This window comes from Marmota monax, unplaced genomic scaffold (genome assembly GCF_021218885.2).
Source record: "Marmota monax isolate L192 unplaced genomic scaffold, Marmota_monax_Labrador192_F-V1.1 WCK01_AAM20220418_F8-fsc00035, whole genome shotgun sequence".
NCBI lineage: Eukaryota > Metazoa > Chordata > Mammalia > Rodentia > Sciuridae > Marmota > Marmota monax.
This window is the reverse complement of record NW_026691961.1, coordinates 8,535,308-8,558,721: the sequence shown is the minus strand read 5'-3', so window position 1 is coordinate 8,558,721 and position 23,414 is coordinate 8,535,308. Positions and strand designations below refer to the sequence as shown.

General features: G+C 50.3%; 2 protein-coding genes across 7 annotated transcripts in view; one reads left to right on the top strand and one right to left on the bottom strand.

The window, feature by feature from the left end:
• Window positions 1–23,414, top strand: part of Ift140 (intraflagellar transport 140) — a 74,492-nt gene that overhangs the window by 35,520 nt on the left and 15,558 nt on the right. For all 6 annotated transcript variants that reach the window (XM_046441987.2, XM_058578702.1, XM_046442002.2 and 3 more), the window contains one exon: window positions 74–273. In XM_046441987.2, coding sequence (XP_046297943.1) covers window positions 74–273 — 200 coding nt within the window. The remainder of the gene's footprint in view (window positions 1–73; window positions 274–23,414) is intronic.
• On the bottom strand, window positions 2,082–22,305 carry Tmem204 (transmembrane protein 204). Its single transcript, XM_046442033.2, has 3 exons — window positions 21,403–22,305; window positions 13,324–13,479; window positions 2,082–2,881 (listed from the first exon to the last, which is right to left on the bottom strand). The coding sequence occupies exons 1-3, from the start codon at window positions 21,680–21,682 to the stop codon at window positions 2,637–2,639; spliced, it is 681 nt and encodes a 226-aa protein (XP_046297989.1). The 5' UTR covers window positions 21,683–22,305; the 3' UTR covers window positions 2,082–2,636.

Below are 23,414 nucleotides of genomic sequence, written 5' to 3'. Positions count from 1 at the left end.
TCTCCAAAAGAATTAAGTGTAGGCATTACCTTTATATGTGAACTAACAGACACATGGGGCCTTTGTCCTTCAGCCTGGTGAAGAAGACAGAGAAGACAGGGTGAATTCTGGGCACCACCATGTCCCCCAGATGGTGGCCAAGAGACCCCTGCGAGACTTTGTGGGGCTGGAGGACTGTGACAAGCCTACTCGGGATGCCATGCTCAACTTCAGCTTCTTTATCACTGTTGGAGACATGGATGAAGCTTTCAAATCTATCAAGCTCATTAAAAGGTGAGGTGACACACACTGTTTCCTTTCTCCTTGCTATCCTTCTTGACTGGATTTTAAAATATCAAGTGTCATGATATATTGAATGGTATTTTCTCTCAATGAAATGCTACTGAGTTTGGGTACCCAGACGTGCCTAGCCAGCCTCAGATGGTGCACAGTGTGGCAAAGCAGTGAGCCTGGTTCTGGCATCTGTGGTGCTAGAGCCTCTCAGATGTTTTTAATGGTGGTTTTGTTTTGTTTTTGTTGTGTTTTTTTGGGCGGGGGGCAGTTTGGCACTGGGGTTTGAACCCAGGTGTTCTCTACCTCTGAGCTGCATCCCTAGCCATTTTTATTATTATAAATCTTGCAAAGTTGCTGAGGCTGGCCTTGAACTTGTGATCTTCCAACCTCAGCCTCCCCAGTTTCTTGGATCACGGGTGCACCCTACCATACCCAGCTGTTTTCATATATTTTGAGTGTTCAGGATACTTAATAGTAGAAAGTTCTGCAGTTGATAAGTCTTGCTGAAAATTTTTGATAACTAAACCCTAAAAACACCAAGGTGAAAATGCAGTTAGAGTTGCTGTAACAATTACAGTCAGGGCCTGGACCTCGTCTCCATTACCTAGGGAACTTGGAAATCCTTCACAAGAGCATTTGATGGATTTTAATTTTGAAAGGGTAGAAAAATATGGAAAGGTGTGAAACTTGGTTGCTTGAAGCAGGTGTTGTATGCTGTGATGACTGTGGTGCGGGAAGCACCCTGAGATCCTCATTCTGTGTCTCAGACCAGTGTGGCCAGGCCTTTACTATAGCCGGAAGGGCCTTTGTCCACATTGGCCATGTAGAAAAGAGGGCCTTTGGTTTGGAGGTGACATGCAGAGACTGAATGGTTAGCCCAGCCTCTCTTGGATTACTTTCATTTCCAATGAGCATGATCAGCCAGAACAAATGCCATGGCCAACTTTAAACCTCAGTGAGCTTCTACATGGTCATCTATATAGTGCTAACAATTGCTAGGAAAGGAGCCAAGTGGAAGAAGGCAAGAACTGAATGCTTACATCAACATGCTCAGTTGCAAGCATGAATCTGGTCATTTCTATATACTGTGGGCTGAGTATGTCGTAGATGGTTAGTCCATAATTATTTTTCATTCATTATGAGTCATTTTATGAGGGTTAAAATGTGTGCCATTTTACCATTTGTTCCGGCTAGCAACAGATTCCTGGCACAACATGGGCTTCAGAATCCAAACTGATTACCTTCTTTTCATTGGAAGGTTGAGCACAGTAGATATTTGGAAGCTCTGAGGCAGCCAGGAGGCCAGCTTACATATTGCCTCCAGTGTCAGGTGCAATGTTAGGCTCCTCTTCTACCTCCTGGTGACCCTGATCAAGCAGAGGCCCAGCCAGCCAACCACCAGGACTATAGTTATATGCATGGATTGACAGCCCTGAGTTTGGGGGCCAGTTCTGATCCCTGAATTGCAGACCCAGACCTGAGGTGTTTCCTGCCCAACCTGGGGAGTTGCAGACTGAGGGACAGGCTTAGCTGAAGGCAGCCTGGTTCTGCAGGCACTCCACACCCACAGAACCTCCGGAGAGGCTGGAGGTCCCCCTGGGGAGAGCCAACAGAGTTCTTTCTCCTCCGTGTCTTGTTGATCTGCCATCCCAAGGCCATGGTTTTCAGAGTCCATAGAGACTTCATTGCACAGAACCATGGATAAAGGCCATGTACTCCCACCAGATCTTCAGGGAGATCCTTTCTCCCCTCGTAACATCAGCATTAAAGAAATTCCCCTTTTGGCAGTATGGATAGGGTAGACACAGTTTTTAGATAAAGTTAAGAGGTTTACATTTATTTTAACTTAGAAAAACAGTCAAGCAAAATGCATACTACTAATCTGATTATGGCATGAAACCATCTGTTATAAATTCTGATTCACTCAAGGAATATCATGGACACTTCATGAAAAACTTCCTGGGTGTTCTGCTTTGTGAAAGGAAATATTACCAGGGATGCCCTCTCAACAGATACAGAATGAATTAATCCCAAAGGCAGGCAGAGAGCAGGGTGCCACATCACCTCTTCCCTGTCTCAGTTTCTCGTCTTCGCCCTTGAAACACATGGCATGAAGCCATGCTGCACTGGCCAAGGGAAATCGTACTGGAGGAGCAGGTGGTCCACGTGACGTATAAGACATATAAGACATAGGGTATATTTGTATGTAACACAGTAAATATATACAAGTATCGTACAGATTTATATTATGGGTTACCAGACTTATCCCATACCTCTACACAAGCAGACATGGAAGAGTCCCTCCATTTCTAAACTATTCTGTTATAGTGGATATTCATAGGTAAAGTCCTGAGAAGGGCCTCTCAGCATGGAGATTCCACGTAGTCATTGTCTAGCCCACGGCGGAACCGTGCTGTTAGGGAACGGCTGATGACAATCACCCGGGGTGCCATGCAGTCCTCTCTTCGGTGAAGAATGTTCCAGATGAGCATGGCAGCTGCCAGTGTGGCCAGAAGGCAGGCACCGATGTTTAGGTAGCAAGACCAGGACAGGTTGGTGTAGGGGCCAATTCTGTAGAATGTCACCAACCCAATGACCAGCACGAAGCCTGCAGACAGAAGAGAAGTACTCAGAAAGTCCTATTCTGAGCCAGAACTTGGTCCAGAGCTCCCCGGAAGGCAAGCTACACCCCTTTCCCCAGCCCCTGGACCTGGGGCTTTGGGTGGGGCACAACTCTGGTAGCTGCAGTGGGTCCTGGAATCTTCCAGGTGTGGGCCTTTCCCTGCTCATAGCACCTCCCTACTTGGATGAATCTCAGCCAGACCTAGCAATAACTTTGTGTTAAATCGACCTCTTTTATAAATGCTTAGTTCAAAGCAAAAATAGGTGTTTCCTTAATCTTATCTAGAAAGAGGGTCCAAATTCCTGTTCTTGTGTGTCGTCTTGTTCATGACTTTGTTTTCAGAGGAAGTAGAGATTCTCTTCTTCTCAAGATGGCCTAGAGTCTGTGCACCCAAAGAAGAGAGAAAGGGTGAGAGTGGAGAGTGGAGATTAGGGACCTAAGGAGGGTGGCCCACCCAGGTGGATCTCACACGGTTCTCTGCTTCTGCCCTGCTCTCACTTTGACCTGCCAGCTACATGGGAGGGGTAGAATCACCTGGACCAGCTTCTGGGCAGCAGCACCAGGCCCTCTCTTCCCTCCCACCCCACCATCTGGGTTTCCCAACAGTTAAGACCTGCAGCTATGCCGGGCACGTGGCCCACACTTGTAATCCTAACCACTCGGGAGGCTGAGGCAGTAGGGTCAAGAGTTCCAAGCTGGCTTTACCAACTTAGCAAGGCTCTAAGCAATTTAATGAGACCCTGTCTCCAAATAAAAAAGGGCTGAGATTGTTATTCAGTGGTTAAGTGTTCCTGGTCCAAAAAACAAAAAGCCCTGTAGCTCTACTGTTGCTGCCTTTCCTATCACACAGTAGGCCAGTCCCACTCCGTCCCCAGTAGCAGCATCCTCCATTGACCAGGTGACCTGGGTAAGTCTTTCTCATACATAAATTACCAAACTTTCCATTACCTGGGCTGGATCAGATCACATCCCCTTCCTGGGCTTTGCCAAGCTGAACCCCCACTACTATCCCACTATTGGCCTGCAGGCTGACCTGTGTGTCTGTTAGCAATGGCCTTCCACTCACAGAGCCCCAGCTTTCCTCAGAAAACCAAATCATGGCCCTATGTGGCCTCAAAGGAAAGAGCAGTATCCATAGGCACAGGGAGAGACTGAGACATACAGATGAGGAACAAGACATACAGATGAGGAATGGGGTGATCATAGGCTTTGACTCATCTAAAACACAAGCAGTGACATCAGTGCAATGACATTGCTTCTGGAAAGTATGAGTGAACATTACCTGCCTCTCTTTTGTCCTGTGTAGCAGTAGTACCCACCATGCTGTGGATGTTTGTGTGGTGCTCTGTAAGTTTATGTGTGGAGGGCTTCTGGGTGCTTGTTTTCCACCCATGGCGCACTCTGCCTGCCAGGAACTGCTGGCATTCCTCTACCAGCAGAGAGTATGATATCAGCATTTGCATTAGTGGAGTAAAGCAATTATACCAGTGTTTCGTATTATGAAAGTGAAAACACTTTCAGTATGTGTCCCTTCATTTTCATGATGTCTTTGGGCGTGTTTTGCCAACCAATAGTTTGTCATGCTTGGGATTGAGGTAGGATGGGTACAGAGGGTGCCACCTTGTGTCTGAGATGAGAGGCAGTATAAGCAGGGCAGGACATGAGGACTGAAGACAGTAGCCAGCAATATAATGCAAGCTAGAAGGAATTTGCCCACAGAACAGCAGCTGGTGCTACCAGGGGTCCACCCACCCCTGCCATGACAAATGCTGTACTCCTTTTCCTGAGCTTCCCTTCAGTTTGTGCATGCTACCGCAGCGTTTTAAAAATTTGGTATGTGGTCTCAGATCTAATCCCATAGCATCCTTCACTTTTCTCCCCGTACCATCAAGGGGCACTACCTGGAGGGCTGACCCCACCTCACACCTCGCACAGCTCCCTTGTCTAAAGTCAGGTCGGTTTATATCACTGATGCATAAAAAGAAAGGGTTTGTCTGCAAGTAATTGCTGGCAAGAGACCTTATCTAGAGACTTGTAAGCTACAAGAACTTGATTGAAAGAGCTGACCTTGAACCTTCTGGAAAGGACTGACATGCTTATCAGACTGGAAAAGTTAACAGGGAAGCAGACACCAAGCACTGTCACATGCAAGCAGAGGGGAACCTGCCCTGCCCTCAGGGACCAGCCTTGTGGGAATAGCACCATGTAGCCCTGGGAGCTGTAGTCCCACTCAAGGAAACTCACAGTCATGGCCCCAAATCAAGTGCCTCTGAAATGCGCATCCATGGTAAACAGCCCAGCAGGGGAATTCAGTGAGAGTATGAGCAAGCATTTCACCAGGATACCTCAGATGTGGCCCAGGAAATATCACAGAGGACACACAGGACATGTACATTCCAAACATAGGCGCAGCTCAACAATCTAAAGAAAAGTTAAGAGGGAATAAAGCTAGCAGGAATACCTGGGTGTGGCTGAGCCTCTGGGTGGTGGAAGGACCTCTGAGGGCCCTTCTATCATGTTCCAAGTGCCACTCTTTAGATTCTGCCTCACTGAAGCTGGGCACATGGCAAGCAGCATATTTCCAGGTTCACAGCTATGCTCACAGACTTTGTCAGCCCATCTGACACTCCTCCCACAGCCCCACACAGCTGTCAGAAAGCATTCCTCCTGTCTCCCCCACCATCTGAGTTTTGCTGTTACTGTTTTGCCATGCTGGGGATCTAACCCAGGGCCTGGTGCGGGCTAGCCAGGTACTCTACCCCTGAGCCACCCCAGCCCTCTGATCTCAGCCCATAAAGACTCAAGACTTCCCATTGCCTTAGAAGGTGACTGCACTGCAGCCTGGCAGACCTGCATGGCCTCCCATTTCCTCCCCACTACCCATAGCTTCCCTGCAGCCACACAGCCCTTTTCTGCTTCTCCAAAATGCCACATCCATCTGATCTGGACTTTTCCTCATGCTGCACTCCCTTTAGTTGACCAGCCCTGGGAAGGAGTGGCTCCTGTCCCCAGTCATTCCAAGCTCAGTTTAGAGTCACTTGGCCTCCTCCCCTGTCACTCCTAGAGCTTGTTCCACTCATTGACCACATGCACCCACGCCCGCTCCCCATGGTTTCAGCAGTTACTTGCTGAGTATATAATTGAAGACAAATCACAGTAGGTGTGAAAGGAAATGGACTACAGTGTGGAAAGGAAGATGAAGGGGATATCACCCTAGGCTTTTTTTAGTGACCAGCACTTATCAGGGGGACAGTTCCCCACTGACCACTGTCAAGAAGACACATTGGAGCTGGTGCCCTTCAGCGTCCTTGTGCATAGCCTGTACTAACTAAGCTGACCTGTGAGACTCACTGCCAAGCTAGGGACCTCATAAAGTACCATCACTAGTGATCTCAAATGGCTGAGGCCTAGGGTTTTCCTTTGAAGAACTGGTGTTCTTGGGTGAAGGTGAAATTAAACACTATATCCAGAGGAGCTGGGAAGCAAGGGCTAGGACCTCTCCCAGGGAGTGGCAGTTGGTGAGGTCCCACCATCCCAGTAGGCATAGGCATCAACTCTAAACAAATGGGAAGCCTGATATCCTGGAGCAGATGCAGAGTGGGCAAAGCACCAGTACCACCTCCTGCCCCAGGCGGCTCCCCCTTGCAGCACAGGATGGAGGCCTGGCCCAGCCCAGACAGGCCCTGTCCCTCAGGAGCCCACTGGGAAGGAATGGAGAGCAGCTCCCTCTGCCTGCCTGGCACTCAGCAGCATTGGACTGAGAGCCACAGCCATAGTACTTTATTGTCTGCTTTTTTCTCCTCCCTCTCCCTTTTTTCCTTTTTGCTTTGCTAGGGATTGAACTCAGAGCTTTGTGTATGCCAGATAAGCACTCTTCCATTGAGCTTTACCCTGAGCCCTTGCTATTTTCTTAAGATCAGCATAGTATGTTTTTTTTAAATAGGCAGACCGTTTTAACCATTTTAGTCTCTTTATTGCTTCCCCAGAGTTATCCATATTGCTTACCGTGTACAAAGGCTTCAGAACATGTAACTGCTTCTACAAACACGATTTTTCATGTATTAGTTTAAAGAACACTCAGTGTGTAGATAAATTGATCAAAGAAATGAGACTTCACAGGGGCACAAACAGTCTGGACATAGCCACCTGTGTCCTAAAAATACAAGTTGGAAGAGTGAGAGAGATGATGGAGCAAGTATGGCGAACAAGCCAAGTCTCCACCTCTCTCACCACCTGTCTTGAAAACCATGCTTGGGAACCCAGCAGCAGGCAGCACTGGGCTGATTTCCCAGAGTTCCAGGTGTCTCAGTTCTCTAACAGGAGTGTGATTCAGGGTCTGTACCTCATCTACCTTCTCCAGAACAGTACAAAGGAAAGCCTAGAACTGTGGCCTGCTGCAAAGGTGACTCAAAACACTCACCTGCATGAAGCCCAAGCTTGGATGTTGTTTTTGTGCAGCTTAGAGCACATACTTTTTTTGGGGGGGGAGGGGGGCTGTTGACCAGGGGTTGAGCCCTATCCCCAGCACTTTTTTATATTTTATTTAGAGACTGGGTCTCGCTGAGTTGCTGAGGGCCTCACTAAGTTGCTGAGGCTGACAGTTCTCAGAACACGGCCGGGCCTAAACCCTGAGAAACCTGAGCACAGGGAGGGGCAGATGAGGCCAGCACAGGGACATTTGTACTGCAAAGAGGGGACCCTGCCCTCATCCCAGCATGCAAGAATAGGCACAAGGGCACAGCTGTTAGCATCAGTCAGCTCCTATGGTTGGCCATTGTCCATATCCTGCTCTGAGCCCACACAGAAGGGACTTTATGGACCATGCAGACATGTAGAACAAGGGTTTGTCCTTTTCATAATCAGTAGTAGAAAGCAAACAAAAAGAGGAAAGCAGATGTATATGTGGCTATGCACCATGTTGCCAATCTGGACCACCTAAGGAGGGTAAAGAGACGTTTGGAGTTGGCTGGTTGGTCACACTGCGCTACTGGCATTATTCTAAAAGTTAGCTTTCACTTTCGGGACCTTCTCTGCTGGAGAGACAGGAAGGACTGGAAGGAGATGAACTTGAGCTAAGCCTGGCCTTCAGCTTGAAGCTTCCCACTGTCACTGCCTCTAAAACAAGATTCCCTTTCTCCGTGTCCTTTCACCCTGAAGATTCTGCTCCCAAAACATTTTAGTGATGTAATCAGTTTGTCCAGAAACACATCTAAGGGAAGAGCTTCAGCAAACACTCAGTTCTGCCGTGGGGTTGATTTCATCTCCATGAAGTCACGTTGCCAAAGCAAACAGCCTCTTCCTGTGCACTGGCTGGCCACAGTCAGTGTGAGTTACAACACAGCCAGAGCATCCCTTTCCTCTCCCTTCCTTCCTGCCTGCTTCCCAGGGCCTCAGCTTCTGTCACAAGGCCTTCCTTTCAGAACGACTGTCTAATATACACACAGGTGGCATCAGAGGAAAGACCCTGGGGCTGACCCCTGATGCTCCCAGCAAATGAGACGCCTGTCCTTCAGATCTAACACCACTGGCTTCCAAAGAGAATGCTGAATAAGACCATCCAGGCACCGCTGGGGTTGGCATGCCCAGCATTTGTGTGCAGCAAGATGATGGTGATCCACATGGTTCTGGGGAGGGGAATCATGTACTTCCACAGGAGCCTGAGGTTCTTGGGTATTCTCAGTTGCAGGAGGGAATGGAGAAATGATGACATGCAGCTGGGATGGTAGACTGGTGCTCAGGGGTTGGGTACAGAAGACAGAGAAGTGAATTATTCAGAATAAACAAAGACTAACTATTTTCCCATAACAACCCCCAGAAAACAGCAAAATTCCCAACCAGCTCACGATGTGAGCTTTTCAACAATGTTTATCCTTTCAAGGGTGGATCTAGTCCCCTGGGGATGAGCTAAGTGACCCTGAGTATATGGTGAGTTTGCCATCATAAGAAAGTTGTGATTTCCAGAAAGGGAGCTGTGGATGTGGAGCCAGGGAAGGCTTATGGCAGCTTTCTTTACCAGCATTCTGCACTGGCTATATGGGAGACAACCAAAACCCAGTGTCACAAGTGGTCTGGGTAGCACCGATGAGTTTGGATTTGCAGATGGGCTCTGAACTATGGAGATAAAGGTGTGAGCAGGCAGAAATGGACACAGGCAAGTTTGTCAATGTGAGAGAAAACTCAGCATGTGGCCCAAGGCCTGACAGCTGGCTTCCATAAACATTTATTGTTGGAGAGGAAGAGTTTGGTGCCTCCACAAAGGACAGCTGGCCTTCCCAGGGTGTACAATGCAAGAGCCCAAGTTCTGCATGTTCGGGCATAGTGGAAGCAGTTTGAGGATGGCAGCTCCCTGTGTGGGGGTCACCCAACAGGACTCCAGGGGTAAGTTAGCAGGATACCACCAGCATCCTCCTGAAAACCCACTCCTGTGGGCAGGGTCATACGTCCCTCCACATAAGCAGATGGCACAGGGTGGAGGAACTCATCCCAGGATACATGGCAACAAGGATACAGGCAGGCGTGGAACCCAGGAGCTGGGTTCCACACCTGCCTGTATAGATAGAGCATTGGTCCCCAGCTGGAGCACTAGCTAGGACACACCTGGGAGGACTGGGACCATTCTCCAACGCAGAGCTGAGGAGCCTCCCAAACTGCACTTCTGCAAGCCCCTAGTTCCCTGTCATATGCTGCGTGCAGCTTGGCTTACATAGGCAGAGGCCAGAACAAGCTCACCACTTTGTAGGCTATGTGCCTGGCCCTCTTCCACCTGTGCCTACCTACACAGCTGGCAAGACCACAGACCATGGGAAAGGTGCAGGAGAGAGAAGAGAAGAGGCCATCAGAAAGTAAGTAAAAGAGCAGACGTGGGAAAAGGACCACAGAGCAAGCTGGGCAGCAGCTGCTCATCTCAGCCCTCCCTCCCCCTGGGGTCACAAGCACACAGGCAAGGAGCCTATCATCACTCTTGTTGCTTGAGGTGCTTCTGGGAGGGCTTCTGTGTATTGTATCTGAATGAGCTGATGGATCAGTTGGTATAGGAACTGTGCCCTAAAGGGGCCTCAGGAAGGAGAGGACAGGAAAACACTGGCATTTTGTGCCTGCCATGCCCGTTATACAAAGAAACCAAAAAGGGCAAAGAAGAAGGCATCTGGTGAAGGACAGAGCAGGGAGGCAGAGTGAACTTGCCTGTGGCAGCTAGAGTTCCAAGAGCCTTGGCCTGTCTTGTCTCCTAAGGACCTTGGCAGACCTAGCTGCATGGACCTTGATGTCACAGGCCTGTCTGACATGCGGAGTGATCCATTACAGGGAAAATGCAGGTTTCCACAGGTATCCAGTACATGGACAGAAAGGAATGTTTTCAACTTTAAGGTAAAATGAAACCATACTTAGAAAATCAAGTGTAGATGCCAGCACCATGGCACGTGTTAGGCAGAACTTATGAGCCTAAACCACCAGAAAGCTGATATGCACATTCCTGACATGAAGACCTGTGAGATTCAAGGAAGGTCCTTTTCCAACCCAGGGCCAGGCGGAGTGTGGCCCTGGTGTCCAGAACCAGCTGTGGAGTGGGGTAGACAAAAGCCCGGACCCTTGTCTCTCTGGGATAAATCAGGAGCTTCCCTTCAGCACATCGTGTTTTTGCTGGTTTCCAGGTTTCTCCAGCCTCCTCCTGGGGTTAGTTGCTTTCCTCCCTCTGTGCATTAGCATCTCCTCTCCCCTCCCTGCCCACCTCACCCCAGCTCTAGGATTGAGGTTTGCTTGACAACAGGTAACAGCAGGCGTTTCCTCGTCCTGTGACAGGACATCCTGGCGCCCTGTAGTCTCTCCCTGGCTTTAAAACAGACCAGAGCACAGGAAAAAACCCAGCGCTAAAATTAGCAGCATGATAGAAGAAAGGCACATAACTGTTCTCTGTACTGTTTGTCAATGAAACGAGTCTAAACAGACCAAATGCATTTCCTTTTGGGGCAAAGCGGACCTGTTAGGAGTGTCATGCAGGAGGGGTGGGGCAGCCTGTGGAGGCTTGAAAAGCCACCCAAAATGCCCAGGGCTGCTGCCGCCCAGTGTTCTGGCTTTTTCTGCTGGCCTCCACCTGTCTGATGATTTTTGAAGAGTCTGGTCCAGCCCTTTCAGAAGTTGTGCTGGCCTAGAAATATTCAGGAGGTGTAGTAACCACTGACACCCTTCACACACCAGGACAGGGCCCCTGGAGGCCTTTGGCACATCTCCAGAACTGCTGCAAAACAGCTCAGTTTTAGTTAATGTGAGACTTCTCCCCATTTTGGTATTTAAAAATGTATTATTTGGAAGCAACGCTGCCTTCTGAAACCAGAGTTTTTCAGGAGACAACCTCTCAGTCTGATGTGCTAGGCCCCAAGTAGTTCTAATAATTCCAAATAGTAGTCTTCGGAGGAAGACAGTAAGAAGGACAGAAATCAGTTTGATTACCCTCCTAGGAGGTAGGAGATCAGAATCTAGAACTGTTACTTGCATTTATTTTATGTCACTAAAATAATCTTTTTCCTGTCATTTATTTCCAGATATAGCACTTTCTATGGCATCTATTCAGTGTTGTGCTTCCAGAAATCTTAGTTTTTGTTTCTGGGTTTGTTCTCTTTCTAAAATATCTTTTTATAGCCCAGTTTTTCCAATCATGTTTTCAAAATCTTCCATTTCCTTCTTGAAGGGATGGAATTCCAGAGGGTCACACATGATGGAGGTCTGGCTTTAGTAAGAACAAGGAAAATGTTTCCTGTTTTGTGGCCTTTAGGTCAGCAGAAGGCAAAGCAGATAACTTTCCTAAATATGTCTCATAATTTGGAATTCTGTGTTTTTATCCTCAGTCATGGAATAGGAAAGGAGGCAGAATTGATCCTTGATCTCATTCTACCTACTTCATTTATTCTCATAACCAGTTGGGGCTGGGCACTAGGTAAACTGCAGTTGGCTCAGCAATTCTCCCAAGTTCACAGTGATAGCCATGGACACCAAGATGTAATTCCTTGTCTCTTGCTACTGAGCCTTGTGTTCTTCCACTGGGACATCATGATCCTGCCTTCCTGCTCTGACTCAGTCACAGGGAAGTGACTTTCCCAGGACTATGTTGCTCAGCTATTCATAGCACTCAGCCCAGTTTCCTTACTATACTCCGGCCCGTTCTAGCCCAGAATGCCGGCTGGCCTCATTCTGGAAATTGCATTTCTCAAGAAAGATAAGGATCCAGGATCCATTATTCCTAGAATGATTCACCTCAGACTTCCCACAGTTTTCCTCTGTTGGGACTGTACATTTGACACTGGGAAAGGCTGCGATTATACACTAAGAAGGAAAGCACCACATGCTCTAGCCCTGCAGACAGGAGCCTTGTGTTTCTGATGAGCTGACTTGTCTCAAGTGAGTAGCAAGAAACTTGAACTTCCCTGGGTTGGCCAGGATCCTTAAAACTCTTTTGAGTCCACAGGCTAGAGCAGAGGGACCCCAAGGTCGTTGTGGGTAGGGGTGGTCACAGACATTTGTCCAGAACCACCAGAATAATTCTCTGGATCATTTTTGACAGTGCTCATGCTCTTGCCCTTTAAAAACAGCAAGGTGTTCTCATGCCCTGTCCTACCTTGCCCATTAGGGCCCAGATGAGCCCAGATGGCAGGTCCAGTGTTCCAAACAGGCTCATTTTCCAATGGCCCAGAGCCACATCAAACCAAGAATCCTGGCCTCACATGGGGCCCCACCACACAATTGCACAGGGGTGAGGGAGGCAGGTCATGGCTTGCATCTGTGACAGCCAGAAAAAAGCTCTGTGTGCACACGTACATGAACCTCCTCTGTCTTTGGGCAGCGTGGGACACACTGGCATGTCCTGTGTCTTATTTTGCTTGTAAGAAGGGGTTACACTGAGGGAAGGAGGGGAAGCAGTGTTGACAATAGAACATGTGTCTGGCCTTTCTTGTGCCTGTGCCTGTGCCTGTGAGCTGGGGCAGCAGGAGGCCGGAGTCAGGTTTGGGTTCTCCTATCTCTATCCAGTACAAACCAGCTCTTCCCTGGCTGCTTGAGCAGACAGCAGGAACATGAGTCTCAGTTGCCCCCATGTGGGTTTCAGAAGGGCAGGTCAGGTACAGATCCCATAGACTGGGAAAAGCACATCACCCCAGTAATCTAGCACTGCTTTTAATAGGGAAAAGGTGGAAGAGACTCAAGGCCAGGTGACCAGGTTCTCAGTACTCCTCATCCCTGAGTGTACATGTCTGTCTTGCTTTTGCCCACAGTAAGGGAGGGATGAACATGGGGGCCATCTTTGGCCAGGTTAAGAGGCGCAGCCTGTCCCCCATGTCACCCAAGGCCCTGGGGTACCCCCATGACATCAGGAGGCCCTAGCAAGTTGGCCAGTCTGATGGGGCTATGGCATGGTCACTCTGCCTGCCCAGAGTACTTACTTGCCAGCTGGAATGCAGCAGCCATAGCCTCCTCCCAGCATTGGGAATCAGGTGACATCAGAGGCAAGCCTGTAAGCCCCAGGACGAAGGTGAGCTGACCCATGGCGAGCGCTGCTGTGGCCACCATATTGCAGGCACGCATCATGTCGAACTGCACTACGGATCAAGAAGGAGAGGGACATGTGGTTAGCACAGGAAGCAGCTTGGAGAGGAGCTGAGTCAGGTGCACTGGCTGCACTCATCCTCCCTGGGTCTCTGCTAGGCCTTTTAAAAAGACAGTAACTTGTCCACCCACCTCTGACCCTGGTCCTGCCCATGCCTCTCCCTGGCCACTAAGGGCTCATCACAGTACTAGTGGTCTTGTCCCACCTCAGATGGCCCTTCTCTGGTTTTTGTCTTATTGCAGCAACTATTCCATAAAGGCGCCACACGGTGGGTTGAAAGTGGAAAAGGAAGCCTGCACTGATAATGCTCAGGGTCCCTGTCCCACATGCCCTGGCGGGGCCCAGCCTTCCCCCTCTGCTTTAGCAGTCAGCTTTTCATGCTGTTACCCCTCCCTCCTCATACGTGAGGGACTTGAGCCTATGACATTAAGTAACTTGTCACAACCAGCAAGGGGCAGAGCAGGAGCCAAACCTGAGTCTGCAACATCAAGAGCCCCCACCTGACTCCTTTCTTCCATCATCTTGTACGCTGCCTCCAATTCTGCTTCCCACCCTACATCCTGGTCCCAGGAGGGTAGACAGGAGGACCAACCCTCTGTAAGTGAACTGATGAGGAAGTGTGGGCGCAGGGAGGGCTGGTTGCATGTCTGTGAGCTTTGCCTCTCCTAAGTAAAACCTCATGCAGAAGCCTCCATGGGATTCTGGTGATGGTGTCTTCCCACCATGCTGTCACTTCCAGGCTCCAGGTTATTCCAAAGCCAACAGTGGGTCTGTCGATGAGCATGGTTAGAATAGAGGGACTGTGCATGAGAGCAGCAGTTCACTTAGCCCCAGCCTTTGGCATTTCCATGTCTTCTTGTGATGGAACAGTAGTGAGGAGGTTCTGAATCACAAAGTTAAGTTGCTGCAGATAGCACGTTTTTTTAAAAGGCATGCGCTGGAGCGTTAAGGTGCTCTTCCAAGAGTTGAGAGAGAATAGACAATTGGGTCACCGAAAATATCATAATCAGAAATGCAAGAACCAAGCAAGAGAATAGAATCCTCCGAGAGCTGTCATCTTCCCAGTGACCACTGCATTGTCACTCTTCATGGCCCAGATGAGGACAAGGAAGGTGGGGAGGCTTGTGCACTGGACAGGTGGCCTGATTGTGTAAGTGAGCGTAGCCAGCACATGCAACCTATTCTGAAGACTTGTCGGTCCCTCAGCCCACGCCTCACAGAGGATGGAGGGTGTCCTGTCCTCGTGCCTCAGCAGAGGCTTACAGGGCGGGAGGGTGCTTAGTCTTTGTGAGCCTTTACATAGTTGAAGGACAGTTTCAAACTGCTGTTGCCAACGTGAACAGTTACATATAGCTCAGTCTCAGTGTTTGTTGAAAAAACGTAGGTTCAGGGAATAGCTCAAAACACTCTGGCTGAGTAGCACCTCTCCTCCCATCACGTACTGGGCTTTGCACCCTAGCACAGATGATGGGCATCCATTAGCCACTCTCTGTTTCTGTTCCTCTGCCATCCTCTGTCCCATCCCCAAAGCCCCAACTTCCCCTGCTCCCCTCATCTGCACACCAAAGGCATACCTCCCCCAGTCCCCCTCCTCTCACTCCAGTCTTGTAACCCAGGCAGGTGGGTGACCATCAGAGTTGGGTAAAGCTGCATTGAAGATATGCAGTCCTTGAGGTGAGTCCACAGGCCTTGGAAATTCAACTGTCAGGAGACCTCTGCATTTTTCCTGGCCCACAGTTGCGCCTTTAGTACTGACTGTGCCCAGGGGTAATCTCCATACAGGGGAAGGGTAAGCAGCAGTGTCACTGAGAGATCCTGGCTGAGAAATGACCTTCCCGTGGTGATGCACACCTGTAATCCCAGCGACTGGTGAGGCTGAGACAGGAGGATTGCAAGTTCTAGGCCAGGCTGGGCAACATAGCAAGACCATGTCTCAAAAATAATAATGGGGATGTAGCTCAGTGGCAGAGCACCCCTGGGTTCAATCCCCAGTACTGAAAAGAAAAAAAATTATTTTTGCCATGTGCTGGTGTGGCCCTGAACATCTATTTTAAACCCCCGTGCTGTCCACCGTGAAGCGAGACCCCTTTCCTGTTGGTCCTTCTGAACCACTAAAGCAGTGTGAAAGAAGCCCCTTCAGCACATGAGTAGAACACAGACCTATTTATGGGGCCCTGTGCCACAAACCATCTGTTCAGGGCCCCATGTGTGCCCCACCCCATCTTCAGGCCAGGATGGTGTCTGTGATTCATGCTCCTTGTGGGCTGCATCTATATTTAGGCTGTGGAGTCACAGAGTCTTCAGGGGCTCTGTGCCACTTCCCGCCACCAAGGATCAGCCTGTCCTGCCCATTGTGTTTTGAGCTGTTTCCTCCATGGCGTCCCCTCCTGTCATTTGGAGTTTGAGCAGCCCTTCCCAGATCCCAGGCTTTTTCCAGTGTTCCGGCTTCAACCTGGAGGTGGTGCAGCTAGCTCTGAGGCCAGTAGGCCTCATGCACACTGCATATATAAAGAGCCTCACAGACGCACGAAGCCCTTGGGCTGCTGGACAATCAGCGTCTCACATGCAGTTACTCAACTAGTGTGCTGCCAGAGAGCAAATAGAGGTGCCTGGAGAGTTTATGTTCTTTAACCCTCAGAATAACCACAGAACATGACTCGGAAGATGCACAATGGGTTAAAGGGAGCCCCGCTTGTTGGTTTAGGGGCTCAGCATTGGGGCAGTCCTCCACCATGTTCAGGCACAACTTGGAGAGGATGAGAGTGGGTAGATGTGGGTTCCAGAATGATGTGGAGAGAGAAGTGGCATTTGAGGAGCTAGAACCCCAAGGGAGTTGAGCCCTGGTTTGGTGGCCTGGGGTGTGGGAATCAGGGATGACACCATGTTGTTTGCTGAGGCTCAAGACCTAGGAGGAACCAGGAGTTAGCTATCCTCACTTCCCCAGACTGAGGGACCAAACCCTTTGGCTGAGGCAGGTGGCGGCTGCCCAGGTCGACTTGCCAGAACCTTCCTGACTGCAGAACCTTCCACTGTCAGCTCTAACAGGTGTCTCCCCAGTTCCTTTCTTCTGCTAATCTCCCAACTATTTTCATAATACTCCCCACCACCTTTTTTTTTTTCTTTATCTTTCATATATGAGAGAAAACATATGACCCTTGACTTTTTGTATTAGGCTAATTCACTTAATATAATGCTCTCAGTTTCCATCCAGTTTCCTGCAAATGACTGAGTAAAACTCCACTGTGTGTATATACCACATTTTCTTTATCCATTCATCCATTAACAGATACCAAGATTGTTTCCATAGTTTGGCTATTGTGAATTATGCTGCTGTAAACATGGGTATTCGTGTATTACTGTAGCATGATGACTTTAAATTCTTTAAAAGGGTTAGGTACCAAGGAGTGGTGTAGCTGGGTCATTTGGTGGTTCCAGGCCTAGTCTTTTGAGGAGCCTTCATATGATTTCCATAGTGGTTGTACTAATTTATAATCCTACCAACAGTGTAAAAGTGTTCCTTCCCCCTCCACACATCCTCACCAGCCTTTATTAGTATTCTTAATGACTGCCATTCTGACTGGAGTGAGATGAAATCTCAGTGCAGTTTTGATTTGCATTTCCCTGGTTGCTAGGGGTGGTGAACATTTTTTCATATATTTTTTGGCCATTTTATAAGTATCTGTCTAGTTCATTTGCCCATTTATTAATTGTTGTTGGGGGGGGTAAGTTTTTGAGTTCTTTTTTATATCCTGAATATTAATCCTCAGTCAGAAGAACAGCTGCAATGACTCTCCCATTCTGTAGGCACATTCTTGGTCATTTTCTTGCTGTACCTGCATGTTTCTGTAGGGTGCCATCTCCATGTGTAAGACAATATGTGCTCCTGAGGCTCCTTTCCAGTCTGATATGGAAAACTATCTGTGAGTATCTGTGGAAGTTGCCGTTCTTCTGTCATCTATACACTTAACTTACTCTGTAGTTACTTTTGCCATTTATGACCAACCCGTAACCTCTCTACTTTAAGATGGTAGAACTGGGGAGGTATTGAACTGTGGCACGACTATTAATAGTACAGGAATGGCCCAGTGGTGTCCCAAGCTCCGCCTGGAAGGCCAGGAAAGACCTCTGAGTGAATGGGGCTGACCATTGCTGGCTGGAGAAGAGTGGTCTGAGAGGCTCTTGTGGCTGTATATGTCGCTGCCATGAGGCCAGAAGACCACCATTCCCAGAGCCAAGAAGGGAGCATGCACTGACCTCTGGCCTGTCTTCCACCCACAGCCCTGCCCTCCCACTGTCCTGCTCCTCAGCTGGCTCTTGCATCTTCCTGGCAGCACTGTGACAAAGATTCTGTGAGGCCACCCACCCCATAAGCCACCATGCAGGCCTCTGCATGAGTGTGGGTCCCAATGGCCTCACCACAGGGAGCACTCACAGAGCCACACTCCATCTGAGAAGGAAGAACTCCTGATGAAATTTGTTCCCATGGCCATCCACCTGTAGGATCCACCATGTCTAATATGTCACCGGTCCTGATGCTGCCTGTGTTCACAGACTGAGATGATCCCCTAGAAAGCATGGCACAAATGTGCCTGGCCAAGCAGGGTGTCAGCGCAGGTAGCCAGCCAGCCTGTCGAGTCAGGAGTGTGTGATGTCCAGCATGATGCTCATGAGCCTCCTGAGAACGGAGGTGGGGCTCTCCTTTTGGGAACACTGGGTCCAGCTGGTCCGCCCCTAGGTTCAGTTATATGTTCATCTGTTCACGGGTGGCCTCAGACTTAGGGAGCCTGACAGAATGCATGAACTATAGGAAGCAGAATAAATGTGAAAAATGAAGCCAGCCCTGAAGTCAGGTAGTCAGAGGGACCCGCAGGTCTCCAGACCCCTGGCTCCTCACAGGGAAGAGAAACCCTGATCACTAATAAAAGTATGGGCACCATAGGAACAAAGCAGCCAGCTGATGGGAAAATCCAAGGTCCCAGTGTGACAAAGGTGCTACACAGGGGCCTGGACCTGCATAAGCATAGGACTGGCCCCCATGGCCCCTGAGCCTGCTGGCTCAGGACACCCAGCAGCACAGGGCAGAGTGTCATGGGGTAGCCCCTGTTCCTGTCTCTTGGGCCAGCCCTTGGGGTACTTGCAAGGGAGGCATGCTGAGTGGTTCTGGCTCAGTATTCTCCAGGGCAGGACCTCAGGGTTCAGAGCTGGCAGATGTGCCTGTGCTCATGGGGTTGCAGTGTGGGTTCTGTGACCTGTCTTGACCTCACCTTGGCCCTGGGCTGGTTCTCAGGGTGGCACTGAGGAAACCACCGTGTCAGCCCCATGACACTGGCCACCAGCCTGTCCATGGGGGAAATCAGCCTGAAGGAGGATGTCAGCCCTAAACTGACTCCACCTGTCCAGGCAGTGCCCTTCATGGCTGCCCCTCCCCAGAGTGCTGATTCTAGACCCCTATGGACTAAGGGGTGGGGTTTAACAGGAGCATTTTGAGGTTGGGCTCAGGCAGCAGCTGTCCATCAGCCTGGGCACACAGGTGCACACGAGTTGGAGTGGTGAGTTTATTATGGGCTGTGTGGATAGAGGGGCCTGCTAGTAGGGAGAGGAACAAGTGAGGCTGCTTTTAGGCTTCATTGATGGGAGGAGTCAGGAAGAGGAGCCAACACCATCATCTCCACCTGCACACCGCTGGGTGTGGCGCCATGCTGCCCCCCTTGCCAGTGGCTCAAGCCCATGGGTTAGGATCTGTAGTTTCCCTTCAGGAAATGCTGACTTGGGTCTGCTTTGTTCCTATCATGCTTCAGTCTCAATATGTGTTAGAAGTTTTATTGGCAACCAAAATTACCTGTTCAGCCTGTTTTCCTAAATTTGGTCTTCTCAGTCCTTCCTGAGAAACTTGGACCATTTCCATTGTTTGAACCAATAGTCGCTGCTCAGATTCATTGAGGGTCAGCTACCTGCAAGTGCCACGTTAACTGAGGAGAAGTATTTAAAGATCGTGCGACAAGTTTGTCAAGTGTTTGGACAGAGCATGCATTCAGTCTCAGGGAAGTGGGAGCCCTGAGGACCGGCAGTGGGGCTAGCACTCAGAAGGAACAGACAGGAATGGGCCTTGAGGGACCAAGGGTTCAGCTGGTCTGAGGCAACAGGCCTCAGCAAGAGGTCAGCAGGGGAATCAGGGCAACTACACACCCTGCTCCTCCTGCCCCAAGACTGTGCAAATGCAGGAGGCAGTGGGGGCAGCCTGCTTCTAGCTATCTGGGGCACCTGGGCCATTGAGAAGCCTTGAGGCCCAGGGCAGAGGTCGGGGGCTGGTGGAGGTTCCCACCTGCTAGGTGGGCCAATGCTGGTCCCAAAGAATAGTGAAAGCCCTGGGACTAGAAACCCTACCTGTGTCCCAGCCCCAAGCCAGGAGGTCCAAGGCCTCTAGGTCTATGTGTGTTGTTACAGCCCACATAAAAGGCAGGCACAGAGCCGTGAGTTGCTCGATTTCCTTTTTAGAATGACCATAGAATCCAGAGTGAAGGCTCTCTGCCAACAGGTCACACAGAGACGCAAGTTCAGCTGTGTTTATATGGTTTCCCACAAGACACCTGAGTTCTGGGAGCTGGTAGAGATTTTTGAAAATGTCCATGTGCTTTGATCTTTTTCAAGGGAAGGCTGTTGCTGGGCACCATGGCGAACACCTGTAATCCCACTGGCTCAGGAGGCTGAGGCAGGAGGATCACAATTTCAAAGCCAGCCTTAGCACTGAGAGAAGCCCTAAACAAATTAGTGAGACCCTGTCTCAAAATAAAAATATGAGAAAAGGAGGTGGGGCTGGGGATGTGGCTCAGTGGTAAATCCCCAGTACCAAAAACAAGAAAAGGCTGTTGTTCCCTGCTTGTGAAGGATGAAGGAGGACACAGACCATTCTTTTTACCAGCTTCTCCACCTGTGAAGTGGGAATATCCCCAGTCTGGGCTCCCAGGCTCATAGCAGGTCAGGGCCCTGAACTGACCGTTGCACTCAGTGTTGCTCGTGGACTTCCAGGAACAACTCAGAGCACTGAACAGGCACCTCGCCTATGCCTCACATTGTCTTTCAGGCTAATGTTGCTTCCAAAACAGGCAAGATCCAACTTTGAGACATTGGGGTCTGCAACTGAGACAAACCCACCCCCCCTGCAGTCAGCAGTTCTAAGGGGTCATCCACGATCTGGGGAGAACATGAATCTCAGCAGAGTGACTCTTGTAGATTACATGTTCTGTAGTAAGTGTCTGTTCAGAGCCAGATCCAGGCACCATGTCTTGCACTTTCAGAGTGAGGTTCCCAACTTCCAGGGCAGCAGATAGGCCTTTGGACAAGAGTGGGGAGCCTGAAGGCAAAACAACACTCTGCCCTCTGCCATCACAGAGCCTCCCTGGCCTCCTTCCACATATCCCAGCCGAAGTCAGGCCCCAGGAGTCTCCCTTGCTGCTGCTCACAGCCCTAAAGGTCCTGACTAGTTGACTAGTGTGGAAATTAAGTCAGAACTCAGCCATGTATTTTTAAACTTCTTGTTTATTTTACTTTTTTTTTTTTTTTTTGGTACTGGGGATCGAACCCAGGGCCTCACATGTACTAGGCAAGTGCTCTGCCACTCAGCTACATCCCTAGCTCAACAAAATTTTTTTCAACCAAGGAAAAATATCTTTCATTGACTAGATTACTGTACCTGTCCTTCAGCCATGCGTAATGGCAGAGAAAGCCCCCACTTGTATAAGGTGAATTCCCTGCAGAAAGAGTGAGAGGCAGAGGATGGACCAAGCAGGAGCAAGTCTTGTGACCTTGCTCACCAAGTGAGGGTGGGCATAGGCCCAGTTTCCCTTTCCCAATGGCCTGGGCACAGCCTTCCCTCACCCAGCCCCTCTGAATGTGACACAAAAATAAGCAGACTCACATTTCACGGTTCCTCGAGATTCCTGGAAGCCTGCTGTCTCAGAGCCCCAGCCCAACGCCTCACAGTCCTGTGTGTCCTCCTGCCCAGCTCTGGCCCCAGGGCTTGGGCCACCCCGGCCCTTGTCCACCAGCCAACAGGACTTCCACAGCCCCACGCTGCGCTTGCGTCCGTCCTCCAGTGTCTGGTAGACCCAGTTGGGGGTAAAGGCTGCTGCGTTGTTGAGAATGAGGGAGACGAGGGCCACCAGCACAGCTGTGGCCACAAGCTTCTGGATGGCCATCACTGGCTGGCACTGTCTGTTAGAGCAGAGAGGATGCCAAGTCCCCTTCAGGTGCTGCGTGCCCAGGGAGAGCTAAGGTACTACCTGGGGCAGCTAGAGGACGTCGCCATTCATTCTCCAGCCAGGCACAGGAGAGGGGTATGTGGGGAGAGGCCCATGGAACAGGTCCAGGTGAGCCACTCACGGCCCTGCCTTATCCTCCCTCCTGCACCTGGAGCAAGGCCAGGCCTGTGCTGAAGCCGGTCGCCATGAGGCCCATCCTAGGCAGGAAACGGGAGCACCAGCAAGAATCCAGAGTTGTGAGTGTGCCGTCTTCCTGGGATCCAGAGGCCAGGGAGGCCGTGTCCACAGCACCTCTTCTTGCCTGCAGCAGCAGAAAGCAGAAAGTGACTCAAGAGGCAGGCGCCGTGGGGTAGTCAGCCTGGGCACGCTCCTCAGAACCAGTTCCCAGCAGGGCTGCGGGTGCAGTGAGAGTTCAGCCGCCTCTGCTGCCTGAGCCCTGTCCCAGTGCCTCCGCCACAAATGGCAGGTCCTGGAAAGCAGAGCCTGCTGCAAGGAAGTGTGTGTGTGCGTGTGTGTGTGCAAGCTCGAGTTTCCCTGTCTCTTGCAGAGAGGAAATGGTTGTTTGTGAGGTGTTTTTGGTGAGCGGGAGGCGTAGCCAACTGCAACAAATAGCAGCCCTACCACAGAGCCAGACACCAACAGGATGTATTTCCTGACGGGAAAGGCCTGGGGAGACTTAACTGCTCCAGCTGTCCCCCGCCACTGCCCCCTCCCCCTCCTGTCCCAAAGAGAGGCCAGGGATGCTAGCCCACATACTCTAATCACCTGTCACATTTGAGCCAGGCCAGCTGCAGAGGCAGCAGCTCTTGTGCTGGCCCAAGGGTCTAGGGACACTGTAGAACAGGTCCTCAGGGTACAGCACCCAGTCTTCCAGGTGTCTCCCTGCATAATAGGCACTATAGGCCACAAAACAACAGAGCCTGCCCTTGAGTAGGGACACACACTGGGAGGGAACAGAGGGAGAGACACCCCTTAGATAGGCTGCTGTCTGCTTGCAGAGGCCATATGCCTCAAGGGAAAAGCTGAAGGGGTAGGCCCCACAAAGAGAACCTCCTGCTGAGGTGGTCCCTGAGGTGGCCAGACAAGGTGAGATTGTGGACATGTAGAGGTGGGGCATGGTGCAGAGCCTGGGACAGAAAATGTGGATTTTAGCCATCTGTGCACAATGCTGATGTGACTGTCATTGCCTCAAGGCCAGACACAGAATGAGACTGGTGACTTGGCATGCTGTCGTGCTGCCAGGGAGTTGGGAAGGTTCCTCTGTTCTGTTTCGAACCCATCGGCATCAATGGACAAACACAGCACAAGGGTCTGATATACCCTTCCATCTGCAGAAACCTCAGCCCAGCACTGGGGCCCATCCTCCAGGGCTTGGGGGTTGCAGGGATGAACACAGATGCAGGTGCCATGTTTCACCTGAACCCACCTTGGGGGGAAAGCACAGTACATCATTTGTGTGCAGAGTCCTATTACCTGCGGGGCCCAGGTGTAGGAGAGCAGCCTCTTGGCTGTTTCCTACCCGAGTGCATTGCCAGCCAGGTCCTGGGTGGCATTTTCCTGACACCAGACTCCTGTTTCCTGGGACTGGAGTCTTTGGTCACATATGGAATGTGACTTCATAAAAGAGCCTGACTTCACACACAGGCTGAAACTGCCTCTGCCCAGCCTA

Bases quoted from the DNA above. Each gene is read 5' to 3' on its own strand.
- Tmem204 (XM_046442033.2), bottom strand. From the start codon at position 21,682: ATGGCCATCCAGAAGCTTGTGGCCACAGCTGTGCTGGTGGCCCTCGTC. The intron at 13,480-21,402 runs GTGAGTCTGCTT...CTTGATCCGTAG, and splicing joins ATCTCGAGGAACCGTGAAAT to TGCAGTTCGACATGATGCGT. The intron at 2,882-13,323 runs GTAAGTACTCTG...TTCTGTCTGCAG, and splicing joins TGCTGCATTCCAGCTGGCAA to GCTTCGTGCTGGTCATTGGG.